The sequence below is a fragment of the Ptychodera flava genome, chromosome 19 (genome assembly GCF_041260155.1).
Source record: "Ptychodera flava strain L36383 chromosome 19, AS_Pfla_20210202, whole genome shotgun sequence".
NCBI classification, from domain to species: domain Eukaryota; kingdom Metazoa; phylum Hemichordata; class Enteropneusta; family Ptychoderidae; genus Ptychodera; species Ptychodera flava.
This window is the reverse complement of record NC_091946.1, coordinates 31,176,445-31,195,999: the sequence shown is the minus strand read 5'-3', so window position 1 is coordinate 31,195,999 and position 19,555 is coordinate 31,176,445. Positions and strand designations below refer to the sequence as shown.

Here is a 19,555-nt window from a genome sequence, read left to right as displayed (position 1 = left end):
CTGGGAATGATCGGCGGCCAATATCTCTACACTAAATATTCCCCACACTGAACGGTGGCGACCACGACGGGAGAAAGATACTGGAAAGAGCGTGAGTACATCATATAGGACTAAGTGTTGTACACAGCATTGCATCATCAATCAAATTAGATGAAAGTTACCGTGGGAAAGCAGAACTGACGCAGTTGCTACGAGGTTTTGCAGTCGAATAACCGATTGATCGCAGTGCTTACAAACGTGCACAAAACATGGCATTTACCGAGGAGAGATTCAAACGACAGTTGGCAATTGCTGAAATCAAACTTGATGAAATTGCAGAGCTATCCAACAGTGATGACACGGTAGATATTACCACGGCATATGAACAAATAGGAGAGTTGATCAAGCGATTAGACAAATTAAAAGACGAGACAGCCGAATATATGTTGGAAGCAGAGTCAGACTTAGAACATGTGAAGGAGTGGACATCAACACAGAAAGTGTCCATCCAGGCATTTAGGGAGGCGCGGCAGCGTATCAGAAAACAGCTGGACGAAGCTGTGGAAAGAGACGTACAACTCAAGCTTGAAAAAGAGCTACATATCCAGCGCATGGTAAATGAGCAACAATCAAAATACAGAGCACAACAACAAATGGAAATTGAGATGGCAGCAACACGCCAACAAAAACGAGAGGAAGAGTGGTATAGACAGAAATTAGATTTCGAGAGACAGATTGATGCCAGCCGTGCTGAACGAGTTGACCACAGGGGGGAGCATGCATCTTCAACAGCGCCCTCAACACAAGCAGTGAAGCTTCAGAAATATACTATCACGCCATTCTCAGGTGACTACAAGGATTGGTTGCGCTTTTGGAATCAGTTTACCGTAGAGGTGGATGGTTCTAATCTCGCTGAAATCAGTAAGTTTAATTACTTACTAGAGCTAGTGAAAGACAAACCAAAGGAGGATATCCTGGGGCTACCACATACCTCAGAGGGATACCAGGAAGCCAAAAGAATACTAGTCGAGACATATGGGAAGGACATTAAGGTGCACAAAGCCTTGATAAAGGAACTTGAGGAACTACCGGTAGTGGCCAACATTCACAAGTTGCGTGACATTCATGACTTTTATAACAGGCTTGCCAGGATAGTTCGCACTCTCACAACAATGAGGAAACTGACTACTGCACAAAGCTCAGTCTACACTCTGATGGACAAGCTTGGCCCAGTTCGAGAAGTTCTTGTACAAAAGGACGATGATCGGGAAGAGGGGGGTTTGGAACAGCTTGTTGAAAATTTACGAAAGTATGTCGAGAGAAATCCCCTGAGAGTTAGTGACGACAGGGTTACCACAGGGAGAAGAGATGATACAGCAAGACACACGTCATGGAGGAAAAAAGAAGAAAAGTTACTTCTTGGCAGTAATGGAGAGTCTAAACAAGGTCGCAAAACTAAATGTGTGTATTGCAGTTCAGAAGATCATTCGAGTAATGGCTGTATGAAAGTACTGGATGTGGCCACCAAGAAAGCAATACTGAGAAGAAACAGGATGTGTTTCAACTGTACAGGATTTGGTCATCTTGCAGTCAACTGCAGATCCCGGGGATGCAAGAACTGTAAAGGAAAGCATCATACATTAATTTGTGACAAGAAGGGAAATCAACGCTGATGTGTCGGACAATACCAAAGTGGAAAAGGGATTGAGCTCAGTGATGGATCATGCCTCAGCATTACATGCCACTGTTATTGCCAAAGTGGGAAAGGAGAAAGTTCGAGTCATGTTTGACACAGGTGCAGGGAGTTCATACATATGTTCAGACTTGATCACAAAATTGCACTTGAAGCCAGCGAAGACAGAACAACGTTGTATTGAACAGATGTACGGCACTGTAAGGAAGATTGTTAAGGTTTACAGTATCACATTACAGTCCTTAGCAGTTGATGGTTTCTCAATCAATGCGGGGTGTGTGAATGCTGAGAAAGATATATTAACCCACCTGCCTAACCCACGCATTCCGGCATTGAAGAAACAACATAGACGACTCAGCCGGTAACATTTCAGCGAGGAAGAGACAACTGATGTTTCAATGCCAGTTCACATTATATTGGGAGTCGCAGACTACCAGAGGATTCGTACAACAGAACCTCTAGTCCTTGGAACCCACCCAGATAAGGATCCAGGAGCAGAGTTCACGATGCTGGGTTGGACAATTTCTGGACGGCAGTCAGGGAGAGAGAGTCAGACAGAGAAACAGTTCTTTTTGAGATCCAGCCAAGAAGAATTTGAGAAGCTGTGCTCACTGGATGTTCTTGGAATCAAAGACATAGATATAAAGGAAAGTGCAGCAATTCACGAAGAGTTCAAGAAACAGTTGACTAGGGCAGAGAGTGGATACTATGAAACAAAACTACCTTGGAAGGAAGATCATGTTCCACTTCCTACAAATAAGAGCTTGTGTACAGCTCGACTATACAGCACAACAAAGAGACTAGAGAGAATTGGGAGATTAGAAGAGTACGACAAAATCATGAGAGAACAAATCAACATGGGAGTGATTGAGCCTGTACCAGCCAATCAAACAGGGGAGACAGTACATTATGTCCCACATCAAGCCGTCATTCGAGATAAGGCAGAAACAACAAAGATGAGAATAGTGTATGACTGCTCAGCGAGAGCCAACGTGAGAAGCCCTTCACTCAACGACTGCCTAGAGACAGGGCCACCACTACAACCACTTTTGTTTGACATCATGGCAAGAAATCGCATGCAAAAGTTCTGTATCACAGGAGATATTCAGAAAGCTTTCCTGCAAATCAGAGTGCATGAACAAGACAGGGATGCACTGCGAGTATTGTGATACAACAATCTACAAGATCGTAAGGTGACAGAGTACAGATTCACACGAGTGATTTTTTGAGCGACATCAAGTCCATATATTCTTGGTGTAACATTGCAGAAGCACATTGAGGTCTATCAACAGGAATATCCAGCAACAGTACACAGCTTGCTGGAAGATACATATGTTGACGATATTCAAGGAGGTGGAAACAAAGAAGATGATGTTGCGACTTTCAAGGCGGAGTCCACCAAAATACTGTCAGAGGGTGGTTTCAATCTTCACAAATGGCATAGCAACATCGATCACCTCAGCGCAGAGAATGACAAGAAGGAAGAAGAAACTTACACAACAAAGTTTGTTGGCAACACATCTGGCAACGAGACAAAGATTTTAGGTATTCCATGGAACAAGGAGGAGGACACATTGACAATCAGTTTTGAATCATGTCAGAGGGGCAGTGAACCAATCACTAAAAGGAAGATGTTAGCTGATATCAACAGCATCTTTGACATACTTGGATGGAGTTCTCCAGTTACTATCACTGCGAAGTTGATCTTCAGTGAAGTGTGCCTTCTTCAGCTACATTGGGATGAGGAAATTCCAGATGAAATTCAACGGAAATGGCAGATGTGGATAAACAGCTTGCAGCGTACACCAACCATAACTGTACCACGCTGTGTGTTCACTGGCAACCCAACACATTATGAGATGCATGGATTTGCTGACGCAAGCAAGACTGCTGTTTGTGCTGCAATATACATCGTTGCGTATGAGAACTCAACACCGGTCAGCCAGAATCTACTCACAGCTAAAGCAAGAATCGCTCCTAAACACATAAGCATTCCAAGGTTGGAGTTGATTGCCGCACATACCCTAGCCAAACTACAGAATAACGTCAGCAAAGCTTTGTCCAATTTCCCCATCACAGCTTGTCACAGTTGGGTAGACAGCACCACTGTTTTATACTGGCTGATTAACCGTGGAGAGTGGTCAACATTTGTGCGCAATCGGGTCAAGAAGATTGACGAGCTGACAGAGTCCAAGTGGAGATATGTGCCAACAGCAGAAAATCCAAGCGACCTTGGAACTAGAGGGTCAGCACCAAGTCGACTCGGGACAATGTGGTTTCAAGGGCCAAGCTGGCTCTCAAGTGAAGGTGACAGACCAGTTCAACCAGAGATTTCCGAGTCAGAGGGAGCAAAGTCAGAGAAAAAGTCAACGAAGAAAAGAGAAGTGATGCTTCTACTGGAAGATGCAACTCAGAATGAGACGATAGCATGGTCACAAGAGCTTCTGAGCAAGTTCAAATTCTGGAAGCTTCTACGCATAACGTCATATATGAAGCGTTTCATAGATGGCTGTAAGGGGATGAGACGAGTGGGACCACTCACTAAATCAGAGATCACAGCATCAGAGAAGATATGGATCCACATAACACAGCAAACAAACGACATGACTTCAGATGTCATATTAGCAGCAGATGAAGATGGAATACTGAGGTGTCATGGCAGAGTGCCAGGCTACAACCCTATCTTCATCCCGAGAAGATCTGCCCTTGCGAGGCGTATCATTGAGCACTGCCATCTTCAGACATTACACGGGGGAGTTGCAACAACAATGAGTAAGGTCAGAGAGAAATACTGGATCCCAAAGCTACGATCCATAGTCAAATCTATACGACACGAATGCAGCTACTGTGCGAAGTATCGTGCAAAGGTGTTGGATGCTCCAGCTACATCGGCCTTGCCCACCTACAGAACGGAATTCACTGAGCCATTTGATGTGACAGGTGTGGACTTTGCAGGGCCACTCATGTACAAATCAGAAAAGCATGAGACCAGAAAGGCTTACATTGCCCTCTTCACGTGTGCCAGCACTAGAGCTGTGCATCTCAAGCTTTGCAGAGACCTGTCTGTGAATGAATTCAAGCGACAGTTGAAGGAGTTTGTTGCACGAAGAGGATCACCAAGAGTCATGGTGAACAACAACGCAAAGACCTTCATCGCGACCAAACGGTGGTTGTCGACGTTACAAAAGGATGAAGATTTGTTCAACTATTTGACAACACATAACATAGAGTGGAAGTTCAACATGTCACGTTCTCCATGGTGGGGTGGATTCTTTGAACGACTCATCGGCATCATGAAGAGAAGTCTGTCGAAAGCTATAGGAAGAGCGCTACTGAAATTTGAAGAGCTCGAGGAAGTTCTGCTCGATGTGGAGACGTTCATGAACAACAGACCATTGTGCTATATGGAAGAAGACTTCGAGCAAGTAGTGATCACCCCAAACCTGCTGTTGCGTGGACAACCAGCGCGGTTTCTGGAGGAGAGCATCGATGACATGGATGACTCGAGAGATGTGATGAGTAAGCGGCTGAAGTACTTACGATCCTGCAGAGAGAACGTTCGTAAACGTTGGTTGAATGAGTACCTTCACGCCTTGCAGGAACGTTGCAGTAAGAGAGCTGAGGACAAGGATCAGGAGTTACCAAGAAAGAACTCGATTGTTCTACTCAAGGACACGACCAAGAATCGAGCAAATTGGAAGATAGGACGGATTGTAGACAACATAGTGGGTAAGGATGGAGTGATAAGAGGATACAAGATCCGGACAGGTAGTGGCTATGTTGTTGAGAGGCCACTCCAGTTGGTGTGTGATCTGGAAGTCAGCGGAACTAACGACGCAACAGGGGTTGGCACTATAGCTGAACCAGAAGCTGACCCTGTGATTAACCAGACAGGCACTTCAGCTGACGAAGAGGAAAGAGATCAAACCAACCAAGAGTTTAGACGCCCTGCTCGTCGGGCAAAGACTGCTGCGGTAGATTGCCTTGTTGGTGTCATTGCTAACGAGAATGAGGACGATTAGGAAACCTCTATATTAAAGTTGAAGTAACTTTAATAGGGGGAGGGTGTGGAAAACCTACCGACTTTATTATTGTTATTTGTTGTTGTTTAGACCAAAACTTAATTTTGTTTATTGTTGTTTACCGCGTTTATCATGATTCCAGAAATTTGGCAAAATATGACATACTACAGTCGATGCTTTGAACACATACTGCGCATGACATAAAAACTTTGCTCAACAGAGACTTTTCTAGAGCTTGGACACAGCTTTGAGAATCTATGTACAGGCGATGGCTGAACTTTGACCGAAATGCACATTTTTCAGGACACTCATCACTGTGCATGTACAATGATTTATTTGCGCGGACTGTGTTAACATGGACATATTTGTCACAAAGTTTCCGGCAACAGTTGCTTCATAGTTTAATTTATTCGTGTTATTTTGTGTGATCTGGGGTTAAATTCTCATTACTACCAGATTTCCCATCATGCTTTTTAAAACCTACAATGGCAACGCACATGAATGCGACGTGCTGCTCTGTACTGTGAGTTTAAACGTAATAAACCAATGTTTTTGTTGATCGAGAACTGTGAGTTTCTTCAGTGTCACTGGGAATGATCGGCGGCCAATATCTCTACACTAAATATTCATCATCACAACTGAACAAATGCACACTTGTGTCAGAAATAACTTTCCACTGGCATACACAAATTCTTCTAGTTCTAACAAGATACAGACACAAGTTGTAAAGGTGGCTAAAATTCAAATAAGCGATGTCAATCCTCATCACACACAACAGGTAAAGAATACACTTTCTCTAACAGCTGTTCGTATTTTGACAAGTAGTAAGTTACTTGAGATGGAATGTTCACTTACCAGAAGATGTAGGGTCGTCTTCCATAAAATCATGTATATGAGACGTGTTTGGATCGCTGTAGAAATTCGTAAATTTATGGCTTGCTACAGCTGCCAGCACAGCACCCTGTAAACAACAATAAACAAAATTGTCAGTTTGCATACAGTCCTGTAAGATACAGCCACACGGGCTGCATAATGAAATTGAAAGTATTACATTGAAACAACAGACTGTATATTTCAGTACCTAATCGTCAGACAGAACATACAGGTATGTAACTTGCGCTTTCAATTTGTAACTGGAAACTGACTCAGGGAGGGGGGACAAAGAAGTGTCTGTTGCACAGAAGCTGTGTCAAACCGTCTGTCACAGTAACCATGGCGATGGGACTGGAGGGCAAACCACAAGAATTGAGGCATGTGTTTTGAATACAGGATGACAAGCCACTCTGTTCAAATGCATGGCCTTGAATACATAACATCCTAGTGTCCATTTTCAACAAGAGCAAGCTGTGAATTTTGGAAGCACTCTCCTTCAGTTGTAAGTCGCTGGAACCTTTCACCCCCAAAGTTTGGAACAACCCTACATATTCCTGTGGCAAAGTTGGACAATTATACAGCAAAGGAGGAGTTTATTAATTTTCTAGGTGTACGGCTACTCCCCAAGGCGTGCTGACTGCAGTGTTTCAATAATGGAAAATGCTCACAGTTACTTTATATCGTCCAAAACTTTTCTTTATATGCCCAAGCATGTTGTCTCTTTTAAAACATACCAGGAATCTTGAGAGAGAAAGATTCATAGGAAGCATGTGCCACTCATCTTGAAAGATTGTTTGATTTTGGTGCTAATTTTGAACATAGTCCTATGTGTGGCTCATTGTCTCTTAGAAATCCAACGGTAATCCTATTAAGTTTCCGGTCCCAAAGTAATCTTATAGGATTCCTTATTTGAAGTTGTAACACTGGGTGACTGACAATTCAGTTGTTATTTCACTAATTATGCCCACTGCACTTGTGTAGGACGAGTGTCAATCAGAAAAATTTGAAAACTTCTTGACCTATAAAGAGACACCGTACTTTGGGAGTTTGATAATTGGAACAAAAACGCTGAAAACACATACTAGATTACAGCTACCATGCCGTAAATAAATTAACAAATGGAACACATTGTAGAAACATGGATCTTTGAAGCATAAAAAAACACAAGGTGGAAACGTTTTTCGAAAAAATAAACTTGCCTGTAGGCATGTAAGGAGATATTTGTTGATATAAAACAACGCAATTACAAGGAAATGTATGACAGCTAGCTATCTCTATTTACAATTACTAGATCTACACCACTGAATGGTTCCAGACAGTAGGTGTATATACTGGGTACACACGTGCTTGAAAAGTAAACACAGACCAAACAAGGTCAGGAAAAGGTCATGTAAGGTCACAGGGTAAAGAGAGTGTGTCAACGATGGTACTACGAACAAATACAACTATTGTCCAAGGCATGGGTGTAATGTATGCCTGCAAGTGACTTCTATTTCCAACACGTTTCCAGTTTTAGGGATGGCTAGTCATGACCTGTTCTGAAAATCAAATGAATTTGCAAGGTTCACTAATTCCAACAATGTGACGTCAAAACTGGTATAACAATTTCTCCTACTCTAGGTAAAATACTGCCAGATCCGTGAAAGGCAATTATTTGTTACAAGATGAAGTAGGACCACCAGCAACCACAAACAGCAAATTGTGGTACCAGGTATACAGAGAGGGTCAGTGACCCTGCTAGCATGCTACACTTGCCCATCAGCCTCAGTCGATAATTGTCAAATTTGCTGGTGATGCAGCTAGTATCAAAAAAATCAGCGCATCAAGTCAAAATTAAACTTGTCGATACACAAACAGCTCATACAATTCCTTGAAGTCCTGTATACCAGAACAAAATTCAATGAAACTCACGGTCAGTGCAAGAAATAGTAAATTCTGTGATGAGAATTGTTGAATAAAGAATAACTTACACTTGCCTTTAACTTACGCCTTGCATTAAACTTCTTCAATTCTTCAACGCTCTCATGCAGGTGGAGCTTGGGGGCCATTCTCTCTCTTTCCTGATGAATAGAGAAAAAAACAACAACCCCTCTTTCAGAGATTTATCAAAAATTTTCATAAAAAGCGTACAAAACAATTCAGCAAAAGTGCGAAACGCTGGAGTGTTTGTTTCTGCTACAGGATGACCTTGCAGTTCACTGATTGGGCAATGCCACTTAATTTGTTCAGACACTTGAGATAACTCTGTCAAGGCTGTATTAACCCTTTGGGCGCCAAAGTCAATTTTTGTAACCTTTATAAGTTATACTCCAGTCAATTTTTTTCATATTTTTGCCAAAATTTTGATAAAAAACTTTAGCCAATGAAATATGATTTCACTTTGGTCCAAAATTATCCAAAAAATTACAGAAAAATTCATAAAAATTTGCGAAATGTTGCACTAAAATTTTGGTGGGAAAAACTGCGGCACTCAAAGGGTTAAAGTTGAAAGAACTTGTACCAGGTTCAGGAATATTCATTTTAATGTATTTATTTCTGAATGACTTTTGGTGGTACTGCACAAACTTTCAAAGGACTCGTTAACTTGGTACAAGGACAATGTACTATGACATACATTGTAATTGTACTAAGTACGAATTAAATTGGTTTACGTACGTCTTCGTAACGGCTCAGGACGTGAAAAAAAAACACAACAAAATGGCAGCCTGGTGACCACATTAGATTTACCACAGCATAAATTCACATGTATATGTATGTCATCATAGTTTTTTCTTGTACCATGTTTGAATTAAATTGGGGCAGGTATTTCTGTGATTTCTGTGTAACAGCTTCAGACTTTTAATAATCCTAACAAAATGGTTGTCTGACTGTCACATTGGATTACATCACAAAATAAATTTACACGTATATGCACCTCATAGCTCAAGATACAATGTTATTGTGCAAAGTTTGAATGCAATCAGTTCAAACATCTCTAAGTAAAGACTGCTGACAATCTGGACAGGTGGATGGATGGATGGACAGAGCCAACCCGATCCATCAGTCTCTGTGGACGGAAATCTCCATAAAGCCAAGAACCAAAGTTTCTGTTCGGTCCTTGACATTTGGCAAAAAGTGGCGCAGTAACATATTTTGATCTTTTTTCCTAACCATATTGTATGATACTATAACTATAATGGTTATCATTTTTTGACAGACTGAAAAAACACTGCTCTTCTTGTTTAGCATTTAACGGGTTTGGAGGGAAGGCAGCTCTACACATTGTGTTGATAGCGATAAAATATCGTGAATCGGATGGTCCCATGCCATGGGCTTGTTAGTGATACTATGGCACAGATTTTGTTGAATTCATGTATACCAATGAAGGGAAACAAAGACATGGCATGTACGTCTTGAAGTGATACAGGAAATAACTAGGAATCTGTCTAACTTTTGAAGGGGAGGCTCGTGAGTTGGCAGGGGCATTCAGATATGCAGGCCTGTGATTCAAATTTTAGTCCCTCGCACTATGATCTGACTGTCTTGTCACCAAATAACAGCTTCCTTGAGAGGGAAGGACAAATTTGCATTGTTTGAAACACCTGACATATCAACTTTCAAGATAAGAAGAGGCCACCTATCTTTAGTACAATCTCCAATCAAAGATGCATCCATTTAAAAAATAATTATTTTAATATAACTTTTAAGGAAAACATGAAGGAAGTCTATTACTTCTTAGCATGTCCAAAACAGAGCACGACAACAAAAGAATACAATTATTGTAACAAAGCCACCCTCATTTGCATACATATGACCACACACTTTTCATTACCATATAATGACAATTAACCCAATCAGGATTCACCCTTATTTGCATACAATAGTGTTCCATTTACATTGTTGCTAATGTACCTTATTTGCATGTAATGTTGCAAAAGTTAGAAACAGAATAACTACTCAGCCCTATTTGCATACAGTGCTGCTCAAGTCAGAAACGTTGTAACCAATTACATATATTTGCATACAACATTGTGCTCTACAAAGAGTCCACATTGGCAAGTGTTTTCTTGCAGGCTTGGGATGGGCAGAATGCTTCAAGTGCATTCAAGCTGAATTTGAAGATATAATAACATGCAAAGAGGGGGAAAAGGGAGAGATTCATGCATTCTCGAATAATACCTAAAAATAATCATAGATATACTGCTCTGGCCCAGCATTCTTTTGTCATACTTGACACAAGAATTCAAGCAAAATGAGCCTTGGTTGTACATTAAACTTACTATTTCCATGCAAAGCAAAAAGTGATATCAAGCAAGATATCTTAAGTTGCTCTGAAGAAAAGGATTTAAAAGGCAACCTAAATTACTCAGGACTATATTGAGATCAACTTACTCCGTACCTCGAAGCTGTAATGTATTCATATTTTTATTGATATTGAATTATGTAACGATGGCTACAAAATCACAGCAAAACATCTTTCACAAAAACTTTAGTAACTCTGGAGTCATTTTTTTTTAGGGATCCATGAAAAAATGTTAGAGACAGAACAGCTTCAAGTGAGAAAGTTTTTAAAATGTATGTACCCCCCTGAAACACACAGCACACCGCTACACCTGAACCCGCTCTGTGGAGAAATTTTTTAACATGTTGGCGCAAGGTGGTCATGTGTCAACTAAGTGGAAAAGTTTGTTGAAAAGTGGCTGATAAACTAGGTTAACCTTGATTAGCGTGGGTAGAATCGTGGTGACACAGCTGGCTTGAGATTGAAACCTTGATAATGCAAGTACCATCTCAGCGTTTATCGATGTCCAAGTTTGAATGTCAATGAGCATTTTCTCACGTTTAAACCCTATCACCACCATTGTTTGGCCAAACTCCTTGTTATCGATGGTGATTAGGGTGAACAAGCTTAAAAAAGTTATAATAAATAAAAATTCTGTGTTACCTGTGCTCTGAACATGCTTTTATTCCTACTATTGAGGTATCACAATAAATACACAATAAATAATCCTGGTCTTCAAAACTCATTATGAACATCATGTGATGCTTTGAGCTTAAGTAATGTAACGAAAGTGAAACCATCCTCTTTAACTTATTCAAACTTATTCATACCCACTTCCTTTATTATAAATTAAATTATAACATAGCAAACAATGGAGTTGAAGTGAAGTTTTAAATCAGATTTCGTATTATTTGCAACTAAGTAATAGGTAGTTCAAACGATATGTGAAGCTCTGAAATCAATTTGCGTTTTGAGGAGCTTCTCACTTTGGTCTCAAAACTTAAATTATCTTCCAAATTATCTTTGAAAGAAGTTAAGGTTTTGAAGTTAATTAGTAATGTTCAGATCATCTTACTTGACAATTAATTGTGATTTACATGTAAGCGAACCTTCAATCATTATGTCAGAAGGGTATGGTCGAGTTCCTCTTAAGCTCTGTTAAGGTAGAAGGCACCTCAATTTCAAAAGACGAAATTTTGCTCAAACTTTCCTCAAGGAAACTTTTCCCTTTTGAAATCAAGAATAACAATCAGGGGTCACTGTACAAAATTTGGTGCTAAAGAAACGAACCATTCAGCATTTACCAACAGTGGAAATTCACAATAGCTACTAAGTTAGTGTGAACTCTACTGGGTAAAATTTTGATTTTCACAAAAATAAACTTGTGCAAACTTTATTTACTAAATGAGCTTCAAAATGACCCCCCCTGAAAATTGGCAGACCAAACAGATTTTGTAAAAGTTTGAGTCTAAATTATGTCCCTGAGGTGCATTCAACCTTAACCCTTTCACCACTATGGTTTTACCCAAACCAATTGTTATCAATGGTGATCTTGGACCTGTCTACAGGGAACTGGGGGTGAATAGGTTAAAATACCAGGTGCTTTATCGAAGTCCGTACACGTCAAGTCAATAAGAAACAAGTGTGTAACGGTGGTAAAGTCGATGACACTTGCACTATCAAGGTGTTGTGGACTCCACTATTGTTATAATTGTTATTATTGAAGGAGCATACTACAACATAACCACACAAAGGGAATAATTCGATGGCCTACCTGATGGTCAGACTTTGACAACTAATAACCAAAAAGAGAAGAAACATTTAGTGATTATCAAATATATTCCACTCACAGCCGTCCTGTGCCCCCTTGTATTCTCTGTGAGATGGAACGACCCTCACTGACAACAGACAGGGCCATTCCATCCTGTTGAGATACTGGGGTGAACAGCTTATGACAAGGACGAAACATTATATGATTTGAATGCACTAGAGCTAATAACATACAAAAAGACAGAGTAAATTTGCATGCATTTAGAGCTGTTACACCACGATTATACCAGTAGTTTGGCACGGTTAGGGCACAGTAGCTTTACTTAATGACCTACCTGTAGCCATGGATGGCTTAGGGCACCTTCCACTGTAATTCTCTCCAGTGAATCAACACATAACATCTTCTGTAGCAGATCTTTGGCAGCTTCTGATATATGATCCCATTGTTTGGTCTTCATCTGTGAATACATTTGCATGTTAATTAGAAATTTGCATACTCATCACCGATTCAAATTCATGGGTACAAAATTCAGTCTTTGTGAATGTATTGATATAATAATGAGCATGTTTGTATGTTAAAATTGTGTCACATCATTTTCTTTTTTCCAAAGGGTCTCATATATGACCGACATGAATTTTGTTGGTTAAAACTGTAAATATTGATGAACATATTACTTTTTTATGATATAATCATAAAATGCTAATTTGATAGCTGCATATGAACAGGCACAAAAATAATATGATATGGAAGTAATTTCAATCTGTACTTTACAAAACGAACAAAAACAATAGAAAATACATCAACAGACATATCCAATAATGGTTTCATAAACCATATTCTATGTACTTGAGACATACAAACACCTCGTATGACTATGGCATTTACAGCCTAATATAGGACAATGTTTTTTCACGGGGCAAAGTGTTCGAGAATGCACAAAATTCCTCATCTCACTAATTTGTACAGACATATCACACATTACAAAGCTGAGCTTGATTCTGATGCCTGGCGACCAATCAGTTATATTAATATTTTAATCTCCCAAGATATCAAGACAATTATAAATATCATTTTTTGTGATTTAGGTAAACATGATAGAAAATATTCAAGCGCGGATATTGTAGTTTGCATACTGTCACCCTTTCACTCCCTTTTTCTATATTGGAGTTAAAATGGACGACTGTTCACAATAGGGCTAAGCCATACGGTTGCCAACAAGGAATGAAAGAACGGATCATCATCCATGTACTTACATGAAACCTTCCTTTCACTATGGTGTCAAATAACCGTTCTTTTGTTCCATAAAAGGGAAGATTTCCACTCAAGAGAATGTAAAACATAACTCCGCATCCCCAGATGTCGATTGGTTTACCGTACGGCTCTCTCTTGATCACCTCTGGAGCCATGAAATGAGGTGTACCAATGCGCCCTGATGAGATAACAATGTCTCATGAGTAAATAAATAACCAACCAACTCACGATCTTTTGGCACCATCATGTAAAACCCATAATCTGCTCTCCCTAGTGCAAGTGTCAAGTTATCTTTTGCCCATGCTGATATCAACGGATTACGCTGCCAATAATTTTTTAACTTTTAACAAAAATATCTTACAATTTTGTATTACATGATCAGCAGGCAGATTGGCTTTTATAACGCTGGCAAGATACAGCAAATCAGAAAAATCTTACGATCAATCAATCAATACTGTATTGTGTTTCAAGGCACCACTCTCACTGCAGATGCAGGTTGGGTTTCTGTCTGAAGTTCTATACATGAAGCTAATGGACACTAGAGGGCGCTGTTGACTTGCCTTCAGATCATCATAATCGAGTAGCTTACACTATATCCACTTGTAGTATTGCCAGGAGATATTACTTTTGAAGACGGTGAGTTTTGCTTATCAACAGCTAGAGAAAATTCCCGGCTCCATGGCAACGTCCCTCTGACCCTAAATAACCTTCGAGATTAGTCAAGCTTCCTTAGCAACAGAACTTCTAACACAACCACCATTTTTGTAGTAAGAAGGTTCAAATTTAACAGTTAGACGAACACACGAATGAGACTGATTTTAATCCATAACAGCTTCCTACGGAATTTCAATGTGGCGCAAGAAAATTACAATAAATTAATGAACCGCCAAAAGCAAATAATCAGAGTTTTGTAAAAATGGCACTAGCAGAAAATATTAACTCTTTTATGAAAAATGGACTGGCACCTAATAGTTAATGTTCAATCAATTATTCATCAGTATTGCTAATAACATAAATTATAGAGTACAATGCAAAGTTTGCAGAATTAATCAGTACTGTACTTTGATGCAAATTACTTTATAATCCGAATACTATACAAACAGAGCTGTGTTTTTAAAATGAAACGTGAAACGCTTAAAAAGATACAATTTTTAAAAATGTTTTATGGTTAAAATGATAAAAAGGTAGACTTCAAATTATACTTATGGAATTTAGCAACTCAATTCAAATGAAGGAGAATAAAATATCTGAAAGCTATTAATGGGCTTTATATCAAATGTAAACACATAATACTTTGGAATTTACTATTCATTTGGAATTACAAGAAGATCGTCATCAATTATCGTCTGCTAAAGTAGGAAAGCATACAAGTAATTTAGATTATTTCACCAACGTCAATGGAATCCGGTATAATGTAAGCATTCTTAATGCCAAAATTACTGAACGAATTATATTATTGAGGTAGAATACAGAATGGAGATCTGACATCATACTTAAAATAATCACTGTATTTACTTTTGTAATGAATTTTTTTTGTCAAAAATCCCATTCTCCTTAATGGTTTATAAAAAGATGCAACTCTCTGACTGTCAAAAGCATTAATAAGAAATATTTGATAAAAGCGGTAAAATGAAAAAAATTCTCTGATGCAAATCTTCATAAATGTCATATAAAATCAATGCTGCCACTGGGTATACAGCTTAGTAAAGAAAATGGAGAAATTGTGTCATAATCCACTGTTTCTCAATATCAGTTATAATAAAAGATAGTCGGAATTCAATGTAAACAGTCATTTAATCAAGTATTTGCACATTAAAAATTTAATATCATGAAAGACTAATATTCAAATAAATTTCTATCGAACATTTAACGTCAGCTTAGGGACGACCGCTCAGTGCATTATGATTAAAATGACAAATTATTGATCCATCTTTATCCAGACAAGCAAAACTAACGAATTCTGATGGCGGCAGTTGAACGAACGTGTCAAAGCAAAATTGGTTTTATCGAAAGAGGTTAATTTTTATGTTTCATTTTCAAGTAGTGCGCAAAAAAACATGCTGAGTGGACAAATTAACAAATAAAATACCGCCTAAGGCATTGTTTGTTTCAAGGTCATTTTCAATTGATATGTTATGATCAAAAATAGCCTATGGCTTACCCAGTGTCAAGGTCATTTCCTGTTACTGTGGAGGCACATTTTTACACAGCTGGTGACAACTGTACTGAGACAGTTTTTAATATTGGTTTGCTTCATTTGCAATGTAAAAACAACAAAATTCCTTAAAACATATTCAGTGTCACCACAATTCAAAATACAAGATCTTGGAAAGCTTTCTGTGAAATTCTGACATATGCAAAACGGTGAGATTTGTCACCAAACTGGATTGAGTGCCTCGATTTCCACATTTGAAAGTTTTGCAGATATCTTTTTTCTCCCCCTAAAGAAAGATGGGACAACATATGAACTTTGACCCACCTGACGTGATGTATCCAGTCTCTGGTAACTGTATGGCGATGCCAAATCCACCAAGTTTGACGGGAGCCGAATTCTCTTTGGTTGCCAGCAACACACAATGTGGCTGTAGAAGCAAGTGATCCAGAATAAAAAATTACTATCGCCACAAACAGTCAAAGGGTATAACAATATTTTCTGATGGATAATATGTATTTACGAGTTTAAATGCGCTAAGTTGGACATTATTTCAGTGGGTATTTTGTCACACATGAGTGATTACGTACGATATAAAGACATGTGTATCTTATTTATGTCTGAGCTGAGCACAGCTCTTATTTTGAAGTGAAACACTGCACAGTTATGAATCAGGGTATGATACAAGACAGCTTGCTGCACATTTGGTTTATAGTTTTTTTCATTTTTCTCAATTTCTTTTACAATTTTTGAGTTTTTTCTGGAGATATTACACCAAATCCAACCCTGCCAATGCTGGTTCACTGTTGTCCATCCTTTTTTCTGTATCTATCATTGCATTGTACTGGAAAATAGAACAAGCTGAAGTGAAGTGGTGCAGCTGATTCATCATCATCCATTTGAAAATTCTGTTCAGGGAGAGCATGACACTTGTCAATGAACTGCAGTTCCTGTTTGTGTGCATGTGTTGGTATGTCTTATGCAGATGACAGTTTTTGAGAAGCATAATGGTGTTTTAGAAAACTGTGAAAAACGACAAAAAACAGTAAAATCACAGGTAAAATAGCAGTTGAGAGAGCGCAAAGTAGAAAGGTTTTGCCTGAAGCTTGCTATTGTTAATGAGATGAAACCTCTCATAGGTATCGATAACGGCCTGAGGGTGACACCTTGTTTGTAAACTAAATAGCTTAATTTAGAGTTACTGTGCATGTACAGTTGTGATCAGAATTGCAAATTTTACCCACAATGCAACACTCTGCAGACTATCACATTGCAGAAGTGTGCAACCCTCCCCTGAATATACATTGTATATGCTACAATGTACTATGCGTAGGTTTAAACCTTTCATTACCAGGCTTTCACAAATTCCCATGGTTTTTCCATAGGGCAAGTGGAAGTGAAAACGATATGCAACACGGAAGAAAAAGAAGTTGAAAGTTCTACAACAATTGGATATAAACATTGTATTTTTAAACTGACACATTTCATCGCTAGGATAACTAAATTTTTGAAAATATGGTTTGAAACCATGAAATCAAATTGGACATGACTGAGGTCAACGATGGGGTCATATTTGATGTCATGGCCAAGGTCGTCCTTGGTCTCTTTGTGATAATGGTTCCAGGGATTATCTCACCTTCATATCTCTATGAATGATATCGTTGTCATGGCAGTAACTCAACGCTTCCAGTATCTGCCTCATATAATGACTGAAATGAAAAAATAAATTACATTGAAATATTACTCCTTTAATAAATCTGGTGTGTGGAAAATCTACAAGAAAAAGGCCAGGTTACCAGGCCAGCTACTTTTGCCTGAACCGACACATTGTACCATGCAGACCAGCACAACTGACTTGACTATAAAATTGTAATGTAGACCAGACCAAGTGAAAAGTTGATTGAATTTTGGGGATTACATGCCATACAAACTTGTACTCAACCTCACATTGGTTTGGCCAAAAAACTATTGTTATCAATGGTGATTGTGGACCTGCTTACAGTGAATTTGGGATGAAAGCTTAAATCCCTTCCACAATATCTTGGCTGCCACAAATCAACAAGAAGACTTGTTTGTTATTAGCACAGTCAAGGACTGATACACATCAAATGTATAGCACCATGAAAATTGCTACCTGAAGGCTATTTGATATGACATCAACCTTGGCGACATGTTTCATTTTGAACGAGGACAAACTCTGAATTTCACAGTACTGGACAGTGTCTTGAAAACTATTATGGCAGTGATCGAAATAATCGGTGGCAATGGTGGCATTTGCCACCAAAAACTGTCAATCTGCCACCAAAATTTTTTTCTGGTGGTACTTTTCTGCCACTAAATTTTGGGTCATCTTGTCATCGATCCTACAGCTTGAATGAAGGAACACTAGTCTGATGGAACACGCGTTGTCTGACGGCGGAAAAACTCATTAGTCAAAAAAAACCCCCAAACTAATTGCGACATTTTGGCATGAATGAAAACACAGCGTGAATCCAAACTTGTGATTGGCTAATCTCCATATCGATGACAGCAGCTTTTGTACACTGGACATGTTCTTGCCCTCTGTGATAGCCGCATATGCAGTTATACGACACAAGATAAAAGCATGTTGTAACATTTTGAAAACAAAGCCAAACTGCAGCCTGCATGAATTAAATAACAATAAATACTTGCAATTCATTAGCCAGTACAGGGCTCAAAAATTCCTATCGCCAAACGCCCGTGGCTAGTGAATTTTGCGTTCGGGCAAGTAAAATCAATATGCTTCCCGTCCGATGGGCAAGTGCACCAGCGGTTGAATTAACCATGAATTACTAACTAAGTTCTGGACAATTCAAGCTTGAAAACGTATTTCATTAGGTCTGTACATGCCTACAATCATTGTAAGTCCTTCAACTCTCAAAAGTTTTTTTCTGAAAACCCTTGAAAATCCGCCAGACATCGCAATATAATCGTTCTTGTTGTTGTAAAACACAAAAAGTCATAAAAATACAGTTTTGCGACATGTTCTCTCCGACGACATGGAGTGAACTCACTGTTTTGTATGTGTGCCGTAAAGTGGTATGCTCTTGACAGTGGTTGCCATTCTCTTTGTGCAAGTGCAGCATGAGTCGTATGACAGTCTATCGGCTTCACGCGATAGTGTAATTGCACCCTGTGCTTGGTAAATGGATATAAACTTATTTGAAGCCATGGATCTCGGCAATGCGTACTGTTCAACGTAAATCAACACCCAGATGAAAAAGTACAAGTTTACATCGTAGTCGAAACGGGCTCAGTCAACCAAGGAGGCCACATATTGCAGCTACGTAGTGCGTGAGATGCAGACAGTTTCAAATTACGTGACCTTGGTTGTTAGGGATCGGCTCTCACTTACAGAAAACAAATCTGCACTGAAGAGTAACGAAAACGAAACTTGAATCTGCTCTCTTGACGAATACATTTATCAAAATAAAACTTTGAAAGACGGCTGTGCTCAGTGAGTAAACATGTAAACAAAAAGGCTTGCAGATGTACATGTGCGTATGCATTGGCAGATACACACTAGCAGAGC

At 39.2% G+C, this 19,555-nt stretch overlaps 1 protein-coding gene across 4 annotated transcripts in view; it reads right to left on the bottom strand.

Annotated features, from left to right (window-relative positions):
* Positions 1 to 19,555, bottom strand: part of LOC139119261 (peripheral plasma membrane protein CASK-like) — a 144,924-nt gene that overhangs the window by 54,000 nt on the left and 71,369 nt on the right. The window contains exons 5-11 of one of the 4 annotated variants that reach the window (XM_070682968.1): positions 17,639 to 17,711; positions 16,330 to 16,432; positions 13,853 to 14,028; positions 12,934 to 13,056; positions 12,603 to 12,623; positions 8,544 to 8,627; positions 6,550 to 6,655 (exon numbers count right to left, since the gene is read on the bottom strand). In XM_070682968.1, the coding sequence (XP_070539069.1) occupies positions 6,550 to 6,655; positions 8,544 to 8,627; positions 12,603 to 12,623; positions 12,934 to 13,056; positions 13,853 to 14,028; positions 16,330 to 16,432; positions 17,639 to 17,711 (686 nt within the window). Of the gene's footprint in view, positions 1 to 6,549; positions 6,656 to 8,537; positions 8,628 to 12,602; positions 12,624 to 12,933; positions 13,057 to 13,852; positions 14,029 to 16,329; positions 16,433 to 17,638; positions 17,712 to 19,555 lie in introns of all 4 variants that reach the window. The other 3 variants (XM_070682966.1, XM_070682970.1, XM_070682969.1) reach the window with 3 other exon arrangements.